Source organism: Nycticebus coucang, chromosome 14 (genome assembly GCF_027406575.1).
Source record: "Nycticebus coucang isolate mNycCou1 chromosome 14, mNycCou1.pri, whole genome shotgun sequence".
In the NCBI taxonomy this organism is placed as follows: Eukaryota; Metazoa; Chordata; class Mammalia; order Primates; family Lorisidae; genus Nycticebus; species Nycticebus coucang.
The window spans coordinates 63,582,255-63,600,306 of record NC_069793.1 but is presented as its reverse complement, the minus strand read 5'-3'; the positions used below and the strand labels follow the sequence as shown (position 1 = coordinate 63,600,306).

Genomic DNA, 18,052 nt, shown 5'->3' with positions numbered 1-18,052 from the left:
AACCTGTGTCCTACTTTTTTTCTCTATGAATTTGCCTATTCTACGTAATATAAGTGGAATCATAAAACATTTGTCCTTTTGTGTCTGGATTATTTCATTTAGCATGACTTAAAGGTTTATTTATGTTGTAGCATGTGCTAGAGTTTTATATCTTTTTTAAGGTTGGATAACATTTCATAACATGTATGCATCACATTGTGTTTATCCATTCATCTATTGATGGACATTTGGGTTGTTTCTGCTTTTTGGTTAATGTGGATAATACTGCTATGAACATTGGAATAGAAGTCTTTGGACCATTCTTAAAAGTTAAAAATCTTAGGACGGGGAGGGGAGGGAAGAAAGGAATAGATTATGAACAACTTGGGCTGTAGTGGGAGAGAGTAAGGAATTTGAGAGAAAGAGATGAACTACTTATTAAATTGCTAATATGACAATGTTCTTATGTTTATTGTCAGCTTCATTCAGCATCTTTGCAGTTGCACCAATAATACCTGTTCAGAACACCTGCACCACTGAGAAAGATGACTAGGGAACCTCTCATATCTATGATTCTGGTTTATAGGATTCTACAAATGTAAAAGCAACAAGCATAACACTTAGCAGAACTTAAAATTTTATTTTATCTTCTACTTAAGTTAAAACTCAGACAGTATTATATACTGTACATTAAAAATGTTTGACAGGTGCAGGGAACACTAGAAAGGGAAGACATCATTGAGACATAAGACATAAACAGACAAAAACGTTCTCCCTGCATCTGGAAAGAAGGCAATAAGACCACGAGAAATGGTTATAAAACACGAAGAATAATTTGAGTGTGTTGCTCACAGCTAGGGCAGGGTTATCTCTCAGCACAAATACAAAGCCATCAATCTTAGCACACAGCAGAGAGAAAACAGAGGATTCATATAGGCTGAGGAAATAAACGGCAGATGTCACAAAGGAAGCAATATAACATGGTAGTTTAGTTAACTGTATTCAATTATCAAATTTAATTTCAAATCTTGGCACAGCACCCACAAGTTTGTGATTTAGTTAAGTCCTCCTGCTAATATAAGCTTTATTTCTTGCACCTGTGATGAGAAGACAAAAAATGGCCTCTACCCCATAAAGTTGTAAATATCATATAAAACCATACAGCACGCATAATAGTTCCCAGAACATTGTAAGCACACATGATATGTTCATAGGCATTATTATTAAGGGTTTATATAAACATCTAGGTACCGTATAACAAACCAGCTGTGAGGATCATAGCAAGCCCTGCCTTTCATAAATTATCAGCTCAGTTTTCCCCATTTAAAAGGTTGTACATATTAGCTAAATAATACCTCCATAGTGAGGACATTTAGAAAGTAGGGACAAAACAAAATAATTAGTATTCTGAGTACATTTCCTCCAAGGCATACTGTATTTTTCAAGTAAGTTATAATTATGTATCTTCACTGTTTTTCATTACATTATGACCATATTTTGTTTTATAGCAGCCTTTAAACCACATAATATTCCATTGTGTATTATTCCACACAATATGCTATGAAGTAGATGGACCATACTTTAGTTATTATTCCAGCCAGAAAAACGCACTAATGTGCTATGGGAAACTGGAATTAAGCTAGTGTTAGGTAACATTATATAAATCAAGCAGTACAATAAAGTGAGGTACACGGGTAAGGGTCACTTGCCTTCTGCATTCTGAAGGTCTTTGTCACAGCTGATCTTGAATAAAGCCAGTACCCGTGTTCTGATCTGCTTGGTCTTGGCACCATAGATGATGGGATTGATCACAGGAGGCAGTAGCAGGTAGACATCACCCATGAGAACATGCACAATGGGATCAAGGCTATTTCCAAAACGGTGTACCACTGAGAGGCCAATCAGTGGCCCGTAGAAGGCCAGTACCACTCCAATGTGTGATACGCAGGTTCCAAAGGCCCGGGCCCGCTCCGCCTTTGAAGGCAGTTGTAGAACTGTTCTTATTATCAGAAAATAGGACAAGGAGATAAACATGACATCCATACCCATGACCAGCAGAATGGCAGTAAGACCATAGACCACATTGGGCAATGTGTCTGCATGGGCCAACTTCATCAAATCCTGGTGCACGCAATAGGAGTGTGAGAGCACGTTGGAGTGGCAGAAGGCCAGTCGTTTGATGAGCAGAGGCAGTGGGAAAAAGAAGAGGGACCCACGGACCACAGCCACCATGCCAATCTGAACTGTTACTGTATTGTTGAGCACTGCAGCATGGCGCAGTGGATGGCAGATGGCCACGTAACGGTCAAAGGCCATGGCCAGCAGGATGGTGGATTCTATGGCTGAGAGGGCATGGATAAAGAACATCTGGGTAATGCAGGCCTCAAAGCTAATCTCCCGGGAGTCAAACCAGAAGAGGGCAAGGATCTTGGGCATAGTGGATGTGGACAAGGCCAGATCGATGGCCGCCAGCATGCAGAGAAAGAGGTACATGGGAGCGTGCAGGCTGCGCTCTGACCTGACGATAAAGACCACAATGCAGTTTCCAAACAGAGCCACAGCATACATTGAAAGGAGTGGGAAGCCCATCCAGAAGTGGGATTCTTCTAGTCCTGGGATACCGATAAGCACAAAGGTGGCATGTGTGAAGTTGCAGGAACTCATAGCTGGCACTAAGGAGGTGGGACTGGGTGAAGGTGAAGCTGTACTGGCAGCCTGCAGGGACATGGGGCACAATCAGAGAGTGTCTCAGACACCTGGGAATCCTAGCTCTTTCTTCTCTTCTCTTTTTTCCCATTCTCACTTAGGCTCTTTCATAAGCTCTGAGGCCCCCTTCTGAAGGAGGAAATGTGACTGCTCAATTTATTTTTTAATCACTACTTTCAATGTTCATTCAAATTGTTAAAAGGGAACCTTGGGCAACTAATGCTTATCCCCAAATGTTGAACTTCCAGACTCCCTCAGATGCTTCATCCTGGTCCATATCTTCATTGTTTAGATACTGGGTATCCCTTTTGGGGACCGCTTAGGACTGTCTTTGTCTTTGTCACCCCTTCCTTCCTACCTCTCTCTCCTCCTACCCTTTTTCACTTACTCATTTATTCTATAATTAATTAATTATTTTTTTGAGACAGAACCTCAAGCTGTCACTCTGGGTAGAGTGCCATGGCATCACAGGTCACAGCAACCTCCAACTCCTGTGCTCAAGCGATTCTCCTGCCTCTGCCTCCTAAGTAACTGGAACTACAGGTGCCCGCCACAACGCCTGGCTATATATATATATATATGTTTGGTTGTAGCCATCCTTGTTGCTTGGTGGGCTCAGGCTGGATTCAAACCCACCAGCTCAGGTGTATGTGGCTGGTGCCTTAGCCACTTGAGCCACAGGTGCCAAGCCTATAATAATTTATTTATATGACCTACTATGTACAAGGCTATTTTCTAGGTGATGCTGATACAGAGATGACATTTACCTTGCTCTCTAGATGGAGAGTGGAAAATAGACAAGTAACCAATATAATAGAAGACTGCAGTAAATGCTAGCATAAGGTGTTCATTTAATGAAAAGGAGGAGAGACATGATCAGAGGAATCTTTTTGGAAAAGATCCTTCTGTTTAGTCTTAAAACATGAGTAGGAATTAGAAAAGGGAATAATGGTTGTTCCAAGGCAGCAGGGATAAGAGATACTTTGCAAATGTTCAGGATTCCAGGTCCTCAGATCTAACATCAGAAAGGGGAAAAATAAACAACAGGTATTAAAAAGAGAGAGAGAGAAAACCTGAAAAGAAAACAAACAAAAAATATGAAAAAAAAAAAACAACCCACCAAAAGTCAATCTTGTAAGGATTAAAGGGAACTCATCAGGGTTCATAAAATCAAAGGTAGTGGCTTCTTCTGGTGTCTTCTTCAGAGACAAGGTGCTAGCAGGACATGTGGCCTCCGGTAGATCCTAGCTGTCTGGTATGGTCCCTGTAAAAGCTCTTCCTTTTGCTCCTGAATGGTGGGTTCCTAAAAAGCATCTCCAAGGCCACGCCCCTTGTGCCCAAAGACAGCTGAGTCTTGGCTTTGGGAGAGATTTACTGATTATACAATCATGTTCCTAGTGCCTTGTCTTTCCTGGAACCTTCACCAACAAGTCATTCATGTCAAAGGAGATATTTCTTTTCTAGACACCCAGTGTTGCTTTGTCTCTACTCTCTACCCCGACTTAAACACCTGGACTCTGACTGCATCAGTCTCTGCTAGGTACTGTATGTGCCCTGTTCTTTAGAGCTAATTGTCTCTAAAGAACCAGCAGCCTGTGTGCAAGCAGTAGCTCAGACTCTTGGCAATAAACTCTGCAGGTGTTTTCATTGATGGTATTCAGGTTAACCTGTTTATTCCTCCTAGGATGCTTCCTCATGCCTCACCTGGGTCCTTACTGCAGCTGAGAAATACCCTTCAATTTGGTCTTAATGGAGCAGGTTTAGAAACCAGTGATTTTAAAACACAACATGATAAAATGAGTACTTAAAGATTTGAAAAAATGGAGACTTTACATCCTTCGTATTAACCTGGATGGAAGTGGAAGACATTATTCTTAGTAAAGCATCACAAGAATGGAGAAGCATGAATCCTATGTACTCAATTTTGATATGAGGACAATTAATGACAATTAAGGTTATGGGGGGGGAAGCAGAAAGAGGGATGGAGGGAGTGGGGTGGGGCCTTGGTGTGTGTCACACTTTATGGGGGCAAGACATGATTGCAAGAGGGACTTTACCTAACAATTGCAATCATTGTAACCTGGCTTATTGTATCCTCAATGAATCCCCAACAATAAAAAATTAAAAACAAACAAACAAACAAAAAAAGCTTGGAAAATGAAAAAGAAAAAAGATTTGAATTGGATTCTTCCCATCTTTCTACTGGATAAGCAAGGCAGAACAGATACAGGGTTCAAAGGTGACAAAAGCCATACTTTTGTCTCTGTTTGTTTTTCTCCCTCCTTAGAACTTGTGCAGACATAACATCTATTCTCCTTGACAAATATAAAATCCCAAATTTGGCTCCCATGTGGCGTCAGAACATGAAAAACCTTTTTTGAGGCGCATAATTGCATCCTTTAGTGAGACACAAGATAGTCTGTATTTTGTATCCATCCATCCATCCATCTCTGTGTCCATCACAGATAGCTTAGGGAAGTGGATGCAGGAAAACAAACAAACCATGCTGAAAATTATGAGACTAAGCTGAGGAAACTTTCCTGGCGAGAGCCCAGATCACAAGACCACTGTGTCTAAGAGACAGAGGGCGTATAGTGAAGAGAAGGGCAAGCATGGAGGGGAATGAAGGAAAATACTGTCACATAGTTCCACTTTCTCATGGACTTTGCCCACAGTACTGCACGTAGTGCTGAGACAAGAAGGATCTCCGCTGGCCACAGAGTTAGGTACTTTTTGACCCCTTTCTCAGTAGAGCACCTTTCCCACTTTACTGGCACCTGCACTTCCTTACCTAACTCTTAGACTTTGGGTCATCTCTAGCTCATCTCCCAGGGTCCCTATCCCCGAATACCACATGTTTCATTCTCATGTTATCTGGCCTCCTACCCAAAGTGACTCCTTTTTAGACCTAACTTCTTTTTGTGTTTGAATATAGCTGCGACATTCACCTGCCTTTCTGGATTGTTAGCTAAGGCTCTGTGACGTGTTTTCCCAGCCCCTGAAAGTGTGGATAGAACCATAAAGGGCTTCTCCCCCCGACCCCCCAGTCATAAAGCAGTTTTGAGGGTCTTCAGGTCCCTTAGCATGTCAGGAGCCTTGGGCTGCCAGACCTAAGGTGAAGGTGCACTCACCTGAGAATATGCAGTCGTCCTACTGAGAGAGAGCAGCTGCAGCCGGTTTCCCTTTCTGGATCAGACTGTTTTATATATAGTGCTGCTTGGAAGGCCCATGGGAGAAGCTATGAGAGTATGAGCTGATGCTCCAGGAACTCAGCAGACAGAGGGACAACATCTCCATGACTACATGTGTGCTGCTCCCACAGGCCCCCCACTGTTCCTGTCCAGGGGGAACAAACTCAAGGAGCCCGCTGCCTCTACCACAACTCCTGTGCTCACATGTGTAGGTCTCTCGACAACCTGTATCCACTCTCCAGACTAAATCAAGCTCCCACTGTCAGCCATATAGTAAGGAAAAGCAGCAAATGCCACAGATTTTTATGAGAACCTGAGAGGAGGTGTTTATGTGGTCATGGCATGAACCTCAAAAGAGGGTATTTCAGCAGAGAGAAATCATGGGGGAAAGAAGCAGAATTCTCTGCAGAAGAACTGTTAGCAGTGTGGCTTCGCTGGAACTTAGTGGTAACCCCAAAAGGAAAGAGAGACATTGGAAAGGTCAACGAATGTGAGCCAGCATCAGGTTGTGAACTGAAGGACTTGGGAGGTGAACACATATTTTTAAGCAGGGACATCATAACCAGATGTGTATGTTAGATGGTTATGCTAGAAGCCATTGGAAGGGTGAATTTGACGAGGATAAGACTGGGTATGGTTATGAATTTAGCTATGTAAGACAGAAACTGGAAATACGTATTTTTTCCTCATCCCTCACATTCAATTATTCAAAAATCTTGCCTAGTTTTCCCTCTAAAAATATCTCAAATATTTCCTCTTATTTCCATCTCCACCACTACCATCATGTCCAAGTAGCTTTAGCAGTGGCCATGTAACTACTAGTCCTCTGGCTTTTAAGGAAGTCCTCGATTCATTTTGAGCTTGTTCACCTTGGTCAGTGCATAACATTTTCTCTGCAACCCACTCATTCTCAGAGTGTCCAAATTGCCCACTTACTAGTAATGCAAGTTTCCAGGACTGTTGGACAGTAGGACTGTCCCCAGGTTAGCATGCATGGGATAAGGTGGGGAGAAAAATCTGTAGAAGTTCTATGACTATCTCAATTGCCTGGTCCTTTTCTTTTCACATTTATATGCATTTGTACTCAATACTATTATGAAATCAATATATAACCACCCACATGTTCATACACAAAAGTTGCCTGGTCCTTAAGTTCCTTCATCTCTTTCCCATTTTTAGGACTCTGAGTACCTCCATTCTTCTTCTCCAGCCCTGTGTTTTCTTTTTCCTTCATACCTCCCTTTCTCTGTACCCCATGTAGTATGTGGAAATAAACAAACAAAATCTAGTCTGTAAACCCTCATCAGTTCAGCACTCCAATCTTTTCACCTTGGACCTGTCTGTAATTTCTTCAGATTTTTGTTTTTGCTGCACTGTCAGTTGGGGGTATGTAAGAAAGATGATCCATGGGGTGCAGGTGAGAGAAGAGAAGAGGGCAGAAACACATTGAAATAGATGGACAGTTTGTTCAAAATATAAATCACCTCTTTAAAATGGCCTCCTAACATCTTTTGTTTTTACTTACATTCATTAGTGTCTTGATAAGGAAAGTTTTATGTTGGAAAGAGGGTGAAGGAAGACTGCACAAGATTAAGGTGAGGCTGTGTTAGGCCATATGAATCAAAGTCAACTTATCCTACAGAAGGGCAGCACCTGGGCGAATATTCTCCAAAATGTGTATCCTCCTGAAAATATATCTGGAGAAACTAAGAAGAACCTTCTTGTTGAAGAACTTCGTTGTCTTGTGTGCCATCCAGATCCTTACATATCAAAGATGCTGCTTATTTATTCATTAGTTTAGTCAAGATTAAAAGCTACTATGGGCCAGACACTACAGATAGAATTGTGGAAACAACAGTGAATAAGACCCAGTCCCTGATCTTGAGAAGTGAGTTCAGAGCCTCCTGTAGGGGAGAAGGGTACAAACAGCACAGAAAGGGGTTGCAATGAGAAAAAAAGACAAGGTGCTACAGGAGAACTGGGAAAAGACACCAGGCACCCTGGGGAGGCCAGGAAAAGTTGGAGTCACTTCCACCCGAAGTCAGAAGCAGACAGAGAGTGAGAGTGCTATGGGCAGAGGTAAGAGTTCATGCAAAGGGCATTCAGGATGAAAGAAGTGTAAGTCATCTGTTGTACCTGGAACATTATACAGAGGGGAAACAATGAAGCTGGAGAGCTAAATAGAGCCAGATCACGTAAACATTTTATTAGGTTTTGCCATGTGGCAGGCTATGTTTCAGGGGATGGGAGGCAGCATGAATGAAACAAATTCCTTACCCTCGAAATCTTTATCTTATGATGGGAAGACAAGAAAAGAAATAAACACATATGCTATATACCGGGGGATAGAAGTGCTAAAAATTGAAAATGAGGCAGGTAAGGATGAAAGTGAATACAGATAGGGATTGAAGGAGACGTGCTGTCATTATTATTATTATTATTATTATTATAATAACATCAATGCTCTGTAGTAACTTGAACCAGTACACTTGAGCCAATACCTGCATGAAGTGATGGGGTAAACTGTGTGGGTCTCTGGGGGAAGAACGTTTTAGGTAGAGCAAACAAAGTGTGAAGTCTGATGTCAGAGCATTCTTAGTGAGCTTAAGAAAATATTTGGAGGCTATTGTGGTAGAGGGGATCATGGGGAGAGTAGTAGGATATGAAGTTGGGATGCTGGAGAGAAGTCAGATCATATAGATCCTTATAAGCTGTTACAATGACTGTAAATCTTCCCTGAGTAACACAGGAGGCCATTGAAGCATGTTGAATGTTATCAGCCTGTGTATTGAAACAATTATTCTAACTACTATAGGGAGAATAGAATATAAAGCAAACACGGATGGAGAAAGGTCCACGAGAAGGCTATAATGATATTTCAGGTCCAAGATAACAGCTTGTATCATGGTGGTATCAATAGGGGAGGTATGCAGTGGTTGAGTTCTGGCTATCATTTTTGGGAAGGAAACATCATTAGGATTTGATGACAGTTGGATGTAGCATAGGAGTGACAGGAAGGCATCAGGTATAACTAAAGTGTTTTGACTCAATAATCTGAAAGGTAGAATTACTGAGTGAGGAAGGACTGTTGTGACCCTGTATTTATTTCCCTTGATTAGAATATTAGAATAGGTTTTGGACATGTTGAGTCTAAGATGATTATGTAATATTCAAGTGGAGATATTAGTATATAGGACATTGGATGACTCTTGAGTAGACATTAATTGGGAGTTTGTTAGCATATAGATGGTTTTAAATATGTGTTTTAGATAAGATGAAGAAAAATGGGAGTATAACAAAAAGGTCTGAGAACAGAGTCCTGGGATATTCTAACACATGGAGATAAAGATTAACGGTAATTAAGACTGAAAATATTGTTCCAAATATGCTGGGAATTTGACATCTTCCTTATTAGTAAGTAGCCAGTGCTGTCATGACTTACTAAATTCCCTGTAGATAGGCATAACTACTTTCTACTTTCTTCTCAGACTTAATGCCAACTATAGGGTCTACCTTAAATAAGTGATATCAATGTGTCTTTGAAATAAAGGCTTTCAAATTTTGTGAATTAATAGATATACCCACTGTAAAAATAGTTAATAGTTTCTGGGTTAAACCATTAAGTGATAATTATGTCACAAACTTAAAAACTTGTAGGTAAATGACACAAACTGTCATTTATTTGCAATTCATAGTTATTTTCTGTTTCTGCTGGGGCAGAAAGTTGAGGGAGGGCTGAAATTCTGAAATGTGCTTGAGTTGAAAAAAATCATAAGGTGGAAATTAATTTGTGAGGTTTGAAGATTTTTGATTTGGGCTTTTCTTCCCTAATTTGATTGAAAATTTCCAGAGGATAGAGTTTTGTTTTGTTTTTAAATTATTTTTTAACTTCTTTATATTTTCTAGTACAAATTACATGGATGAAAGTGTATATAAGTATATATACTAGTTATAAACCTATGTATTCTAGGCAGCAAGCCAGCATTAACCTTTAGAGAATGAAGGACCGTGGAGTCAATCAGTGTGGATGTGCTCTGTCACCTACTAGCTGTTTAAACAAGCTACTTAACATTTTATGCTTCGACTTTCTCATTTTATACCTCAATAATAAGGTAACAGAAGTAACTACCTTATAATGTTTTAAATATAAAATGTGTTAATACATGTAAAAAAAACCATAGAATCATGACTTGACAGAGGAAATAATCAATGTTAGTTCAAATTATTGTTAGTTAGAAAATACTATTTCTCATAAAGGAGTGGCATTTCATAATGTGTCTTTCTGACTGTTGCAAAGCAGACTAGGTAAGAATAGAAAGGCTACTGGCAGGGATAGGAGGCACCGCATTTGGACCAAGCAGCGGTAAGGAGAAGTTCTAGACTCCAGGCTTTAGGTTGTTCCAAGTTGTCTGCTTCCACCTCTCATCTGTAAAGCTAAGTGGTCAAACTAGCCAATGTTTTAAATTTTCAGCTTTAAATTTGAATGATATTTTAGCTTTGATGGGCACCAGTTTTTGTTTGTTTGTTTTTAATTGATAACATGACTTGGAGTAGACCATCTTGCAGGGTCCATCTAGTGCTAGAATTCTATAATTTTGTTTCTTTGTAATGGAGAACTTTTATCACAGCTCTACGTATCTGTTTGGTCTTCACACTGTAGATGATGGGGTTCATTACAGGAGGGATCAGCAGGTAGGTGTTAGCAATCAGGGTGTGTACATAGGCAGGGGCCCGTTTCCCAAATCTGTGAACAAAGGACAGGCTGATCAAGGGGATATAGAATACAGCAACAGCCACAATATGGGAGATACATGTGCTGAAGGTTTTTTTCCTCTCTTCTGAAGACGCAATGCTGAGCACAGTCTTAATGATCAAAACATAAGAAAGGAGGATGAAGACTGAGTCCACTCCAACAGTAGAGACCATGGCAGTCAGCCCTACTGCACTGTTGATCCTGGTGTCTGTGCACGAGAGCTTCATCACATCGGGGTGGAAACAGTAGGAGTGGTGCAGCACGTGGCTACGGCAGTAGGACAGCCTTTTAAGAAGCGCTACCATTGGTGTCAGCATAAGGGTCCCCCTGATGACAATTGCTACTCCAATTTGAGCTATCCTATAGTCAGTTAAAATGGTGGCATACCTTAGGGGATTAGAGATGGCTACAAACCGATCAAAAGCCATGGTCAACAGCACTGAGGATTCCATGACAGTGAAGAATTTAATAAAGAACATCTGGGACAAGCAGGCATTAAAGCTGATCTCCCTGGCATTGAACCAGAATATACCCAGCATAGTGGCCAGAGTGGATATGGACAGGCCAAGGTCAGTGGTGGACAGCATGGAGAGGAAATAGTACATGGGCTCATGGAGGCTGGGCTGAGTGATGATGATGAAGAGAATCAGGCTGTTTCCCGAGAGGGCAGTTACATAGAGGAGGCAGAAGGGAATGGAGATCCAGGTGTGGAAGGCTTCCAGCCCAGGAACACCAGTTAGCAGGAAAATGATGGAGGGGGATGTGGTGTTCTGCAAAGCTGACATGCTGGATTAAAAGTACAGAAGAAGATGAAGATCTGAAATTAAAAGCTATACCTGTGTATTAATCATTAAAAATTATTTTAATTTATGTTATTTTATTGAACAGAAAGCTCACCAAGGATGGCTACATAATGTGAGTATACAAAGGACTCACAATCGATAAAAAGAAAGTATTACTTTAGCTGCTGTAGTAGGTAGCTTTTTAAAAAATTTGCCTCAGTCTACAATTTTTCTTAGTTGACAGCTGTGTTTGTACCATATGACCTTTCCTCTCATTCCTCTAGCCACAGATGACTGAACTAAAAATAGACACTTTACCCCAAATTGGCCAATCATATTTCATCTTCTCTGAAATTTTAAAATTTTAATGAAGAAGTAACAGATTCTTTTTTCTGTATAGTTGACACCAGAGAAAAACACATTGGAGCAGAAATGTGGCATTGACCATGAATGTGAAAAGCAGAGAAGCTTACAGACAATTTGGGAAGCCGGGAAATATTGAGAAAGAGATCATTTGTAATACAAAGTAACATATATGGAGTCACAATGGCTCAGCACCGATAAAGTAATATGCAGGTGCTTTTAGCTTCTGGCCATTAAAGAGACCCATATGATGTGTTAGCTGCCATCATAATTGAGAGACATGGAGAGTTAGGACACTGACTTACCAGGAGGTGTAGGGACAGACTGCTGCTCCCCACTTGATATAATGTGCTGCCATGTTCAAATATAGCTCTGTCTTCTATCTGCTTAAAGATAATTTCTCCAGAATGTATTATCTCCATTTTGTTAAGACATACTTCTTAGGAGATACATACTATAATGCTACTGTTTTGGTTTGGAGAGAAAAAAACACAACTTTATTGCAAACATTCTGCTTTTTTGTTTTTATTGAGTAGATAATTGGAGACTAGGCAGATAAGTATGCATGAGATGGAAATTTTAGGGTAACTGTTCTTCAGGGTTAAAAAAAAAAAGGTATCGCATGGCCGATGGAAAGGCTTGATAAAGGAGATCATGGAGGAAAAAGAACCTGCAAGAACCTAGACCCCCTCACTCATTCTGATAAAGTTGATCTTTGCAATCAACTAAAGAAGTCTTAGTAAAATAAAAAAGAAAGAAAAACATTTTATCTGAAATTAACAGAAAACTAGAGGGAAAAAGGAAGGTGTTAAGTTTATGAGGTGGCCAAATAAGTAAATTGTAACTTTAGACCGAAGTTTACAGTAAGGAAAGTGTCCTCAGGATGGTCATGCAGAATGGAAATGAGATTAATAGTTAATAATAATGTATCATATATTTCAAAACAGCTATGAGAGGGGATTTTAAATGTTCTTACCACAGAAAAATCATAAATATTTGAGGGGATGGGTATGCTAATCAGTTTAATTTGATCTTTCCACAATGAATACATGTATTAAAATATCACATGGCATCCCTCACAATTATTTTTTAATTAAAAATAAAATAATTTTAAGAATAAAACAAAGCAACAATAGAAAAGAATTAACAGAAAAGAGGCATTCAATAGTTTTGTAGTCTTTGGAGAGCCTTTATAGAAAAGGTAGTACTTGGAAGATTTCTGTGTTTTATATAAATCAAGATAAAGAAATCCAAGGCTTTTAGAATACTACATGTAAAAGTGTTGAGCACTTTGATTGCAATATTTATTACAAAATACACTTGCAATATTTTTGTGTTGTCAGAGGCATTTACTGTGTAGCTACTCTTTGCATAGTGCTGTGTTAGAAACTAAGGGATTATACAAAAAATACTCCTTTTAAGGAGTTTGTAATTCAGTAAGAGAGAAAGATCAGAAATGTTTTGCAATAATTCAATATCTAGCAGGCAATGATGAATAGGAAAACTGGTTATGGAAGTGGAGAGGAGCTTTACATATGTCAATTAATTCTGGCTATAATGATTTTTTATTTCCTATGAAATGACTGAGTTGTAGTTTTTGTCATAGAGTTGTAGAAAATTTTATAAGTGATATCTAAAAACATTAAACTTCTCTAGTGTGGATGTGTGGTTGTTCATGTACTAGTTTCGTGTTAGTATTGAGTACATTGGAATCTTGCTTTTTCAGTCTTGTGATACTTTACTTAGGAGGATGTTTTCTAAATCCTTCCCTGTAAATTCAAAAGATGTAAAGTCTCCATCTTTCTGTATGGCTAAATGGTATACCATAGTATATCTATACCATGGTTTATTTACCCAGGGTGGTGGGGTGTGTGGTAAACTCTCCCCTATCAGGTACAATGTAGGGATGGGTATATGGCACCCTCCTAGGTGAAGGGCTCAACTGAAATTTGGACTTTATCTGAAAAATGCAAAACAATGTAAATTAATTGTATATACTCTTATTTTAATCTGAAATAAATAAATTAAACTTCTATTTGAATAATTTCTTTTTTATCCTAATTTCTTCATAGCTCCCTTTATATTATTTCAATAATTCAGTTTATTCATTGCCTATTTTTGGTCTTCTTTGAAGTTTTTTTTTTTTTCTTCTTTATCTTGCTGAGATATCATATACCAAACCAAATCAAGGGTATGGTTTGGCCTGATATGTGTTGAGCCTAGCAGAGAACTCAAATTCCTTCTTCCCCTTCACTCTACCACCATTTCATTCCACACCCTTGTCTTGTTCATTCTGGGCTCAGAGGCAGAGTATTCCTGATTCCTTTTCACAGCCAATAACTCCACTTAAGCTCTTGGCTATCCATCACTAATGCTTAGTTAAGTTCAGTAGCAAATATAGACAGCAAGCTCTCTGAGCCTTGAAGTGGGTACCTGTGAACGACTACAACAGTAGTGGTTTGGTGCCCGAGAAAACCAAAAAGGTGGTCAGGAGCTGAAAACCTCCTGGTTATTAGGTTGAAAGCCTTATCTTTAAATAAGAGTTTAGTCAATCTTATTGAAATGAAAAGTGACTAATTTTGAATACCTATCACATGCCAGGCACTGAATTAGGCACAGTACCTATCAGAAGAGTTGTAGACAAAAAGAGAAATGCCTCTACTTCTGGAATGTACCAGGATAGGTGTATCTAAGAGATGAGACAGAGAAATAGTGTGGAGGGACAGATTCTGAGCATGTAAGTATGTGAACGTGCCTGCTTGAGTATTAAGAGGAATCAGTTTGAAGAAATATTAACAGACGACATGATTTATGACTGCGAAAAGTTTTGACAGATGGATGAAAGCTCACAAGGATAAGACACAGAAGAAGGACACCAGTTTGTTGGACGACTATAAGAGAATTGGCACATCAGAGCTTTAAATGTAAGACTAGGTGCTGTCAGAGATGAAGCTGTGGGTTAAGATACAAAAATCTTAAATTCCATGGAAAGGATAATGAAGTTAGATTTTAGCAGCATCAAAAGCCAGGCATTTCCAAATACTTTATGAATAAATAAATAAATCATTCACCATCTCTAAAAATTTAACTCCTACAAAAAATTCCTTTCCTTCTTTAGTATTTTATTTAGTACTTTTGGTTCCTTTTTTGCAATCTAAAATACTCAAGTTTTACTCCAACTCAATGATGACAGCTTCCCACACTTCTATATAGATATTTTCAACACACTCAGTTCAACCAGGATACATTGAACAGCTCTCATAATTGGCCTCTGGGCTTAGCGAGGGATATAGGACATAAACTCTGTTTCCCCTCAATTTCCTGACACATCTTTTATTAAGGACAGAAAAAAATTCTTTAATGAACAATCTGCTTTTGTTTATTGTTCCTTCTCCTTTAGAAACAATCTGTATTCTTTCTCTAGTAACTCTCAGAATATCATCCAAGTGATGTCATCAGTGACTTCCTAAATGTCAAGTCCAAAAATTTGATTTCAGGTTTGTTTTTCTCTCTGTCATCTCAAATTTTGGCAATGTTGACTTTCTCCTCTGTTACATGTTCTCCTTCATTAGCTTCAATGATGGTTATTCTTTTTTCCTTTTCCTGTCTGTCAAACAATGTTTTTTTGTCTGCATTATGTTTTGTGTCTGTGTTATGTTCTAAATGATTCTGATTTTCTTCTAAGAAATTCCTTTTCTTTTCTTGCTTTCCATATACTTTCCTTGAGATGTAATAGTTATTCCCATGGCTTTAAATAGCACTTATATCCCCAAATGACTCATAAATCTGCAGTCTAATTATGGCATCTCCTGAGTTCTATATTTTAAAAGTTAGCAAAATCTTTAAAGCTGTGGCAGAGTCTCTGGGCTTAACCTTGAAGGTAGTAATGAAACATGGAAATAGAGTAAGGCAATCAAATCTGTAATTTTGAGAAATGACTAGCACTAGTTTAAAGGAAAAAAGAAAAAACTTTCTGCTTCAAGTGTTGAAAAAAAGGCAAATAAAATAGTTTATCTACCCCTGAGGGACCTCTCTACCCATATTCCCTCAGCCACTTTAACCTCAATATGAACTAACCAAATTCCTTCCCTCTTCCATTTCAAACGTGGCTCTTCCTCCTCTGTTTTATTTATCAGAAAATGGCATCAAATTCTTAGTAAATCATCTCATTGGAATTGCTCCCCCAAAAGGTCTTCCTTTCTCTTATCCCCTATAAACAAATATTCATTATTTTTCAGAGACTCTACTCCTGAAATGTCAAAAACCAGAAAAGACAACAGTAGGTCTGTATAAGAATGCTAAATAATAACAATTTGGTGGCAGTGGGTACTTTAAGCTGAATTTCATTGTACTTTCCTTATACTGAAATAACCCCAACTTCCTATATGAAAGACTAAAGAGGAACTAATGGATAATAGTAGAATTAAGCATCAACATTCTCCCAGTCTACCTGTTTGTACTACCTTCACCTCAAATCTGTCTAACCCATCCCCTCTGATCTATGAATACATGCACTTACATTTTTCCCTTGGTGAAATGAGCTATAGTCAACTAATTTTTGGGTCCACTAAGCTCCTAATGATGCTCTTCTTTCATTGCACTGTTAGGAGCTGTAGCTTGTGGCTTGTGGCTCTTTAACTGTCAAATTAGACCATATAGCATCATCATTATTCTCCAACCTCTTGCCATAGGCAGGGCAATCATGTGTGGCCAACCTGGGTTCAGATTCTTGCTCAAACACTAAGTAGATTTGAGATCTCAGACAGCAATATGAGAATACTTGTAACAATGGCTACCATTTTTTGGATACTTGTTCTGTGAACATTATTGTGATAAGTGCTTTATAAATATTCTTTTAATTCCTACCATGGCTCCATTTGACAAATATTATTAGATTCCTTTTAAATTCACTTTTCTTGTAAAGAAACTGAGTAACTGTGCATCAGAAGAATTATAAAATGTGCACAGGTTTACCCGACAACTAGTAAATGTCATAGCTGGGATTAACCCAGTTCTTTTTAATTCCCTTGCTCATATTTTCAATAACTCTGGCTTCGATAAAATCTCCAAGTAATGTGGGCTTCCTTTGATCCAGTTTCCTCATTTATAAGATGAGATACGTACTGTGTTAATATAATACTTGGTGTATAGTGGGTGTTCGAAATTTGTAATTTTTCCTTTTTAGTAAGAATCACTTAGGATTCTTAGAATCACTAAGAACCTCACTTAGAAATGAGGTTCACCGATCATGATAAATATATTAGCATGCTGATTAAACCATTTGACTGATAACAGGTTATCCACTCCATAGCAGGCAGAACAAAATGAGCATTCTCTACATATTTCCTGGGAATAAATAATTCTACAAATTTTACTATCCTCAGCCCACCATCCCATTATCTAATCTAATTCTCACTGTGAGGAATTTCTTCCCTGTGGATAAGAAAGCACAAGTCATCTAGAGTTAAGCATTTTCACTGAACAAAACAATTTTACTTACTGAGCCCATACAGCGGTTCTGCGTGTCCTTCGCAGGCTGATTCAGAGGCTGAGGAGGCTTTAGATTCCAGGGGAGGGCCAAGCTTATAAAGGGACTTACTCCAGCCTTGTTGGAGACAAGCACAGAGCTAAGAGGTCAATTCCTGGTGGTGGCGCTAAATCACTATGTCTCCAGGGTATGTGGAGGTTCCCAGAAGACTTCTTTTGCCTCATACCATTTTTTTATATTTGTTCCATTATGCAATTACTTATTGTGGCTATGTGTTTTATGGCTGTGTGCTTTTTGTTTGTGTCCCATTTTATTGAAGAACATTTTTATTTAATGGCTGTATTGACATATAATTCACATCCTATAAAAATCCAACCATTTATGATGTATAATTCAATAGCATTTAGTAAAGTCACAGAGTCGTGCAAAAACTATCATCTCGATCTAATTTTTGAAAATTTTCAGCACCCCCAAAAGAAAGCACATAACTATTAGAAGACACTCTGAAGAGGATTTTTTTAAGAAAACGCAATGCTGTATCAAATTTTAAGAGGAATCTCCTGTTACAATTGTGAGTGACACCCAGCCCCATAACTCTTCAGCATTTGTCGTTATTCACAGCAGCATGGTTTCACTAGCCTACCCGTGGTTCTTAGCAGCAGCGGCCTCTCTCTTACCATTAGGAAAAGTAATTTATTTTTTCATTTGTTTGTATATCCAGTAAATATTTCATGAGGATGTCCTCTATTCCAAACACCAGGCTAAATGTTGGAGATTGGGGAGAAAAAAG

General features: G+C 38.8%; 2 protein-coding genes across 2 annotated transcripts; both read right to left on the bottom strand.

Annotated features, from left to right (window-relative positions):
• Positions 1-1,463: 1,463 nt before the first annotated feature.
• Positions 1,464-17,353, bottom strand: LOC128565315 (olfactory receptor 51E2). The gene is made up of 2 exons (XM_053561688.1): positions 17,275-17,353; positions 1,464-2,694 (listed from the first exon to the last, which is right to left on the bottom strand). The coding sequence occupies exons 1-2, from the start codon at positions 17,281-17,283 to the stop codon at positions 1,681-1,683; spliced, it is 1,023 nt and encodes a 340-aa protein (XP_053417663.1). The 5' UTR covers positions 17,284-17,353; the 3' UTR covers positions 1,464-1,680.
• On the bottom strand, positions 10,464-11,414 carry LOC128565316 (olfactory receptor 51F2-like). Its single transcript, XM_053561689.1, has one exon. It carries the CDS (start codon positions 11,412-11,414, stop codon positions 10,464-10,466), a length of 951 nt encoding a protein of 316 aa, XP_053417664.1.
• Positions 17,354-18,052: the final 699 nt, after the last annotated feature.

Coding starts and splice junctions, on each gene's coding strand:
- LOC128565316 (XM_053561689.1), bottom strand. CDS start 11,414: ATGTCAGCTTTGCAGAACACCACATCCCCCTCCATCATTTTCCTGCTA.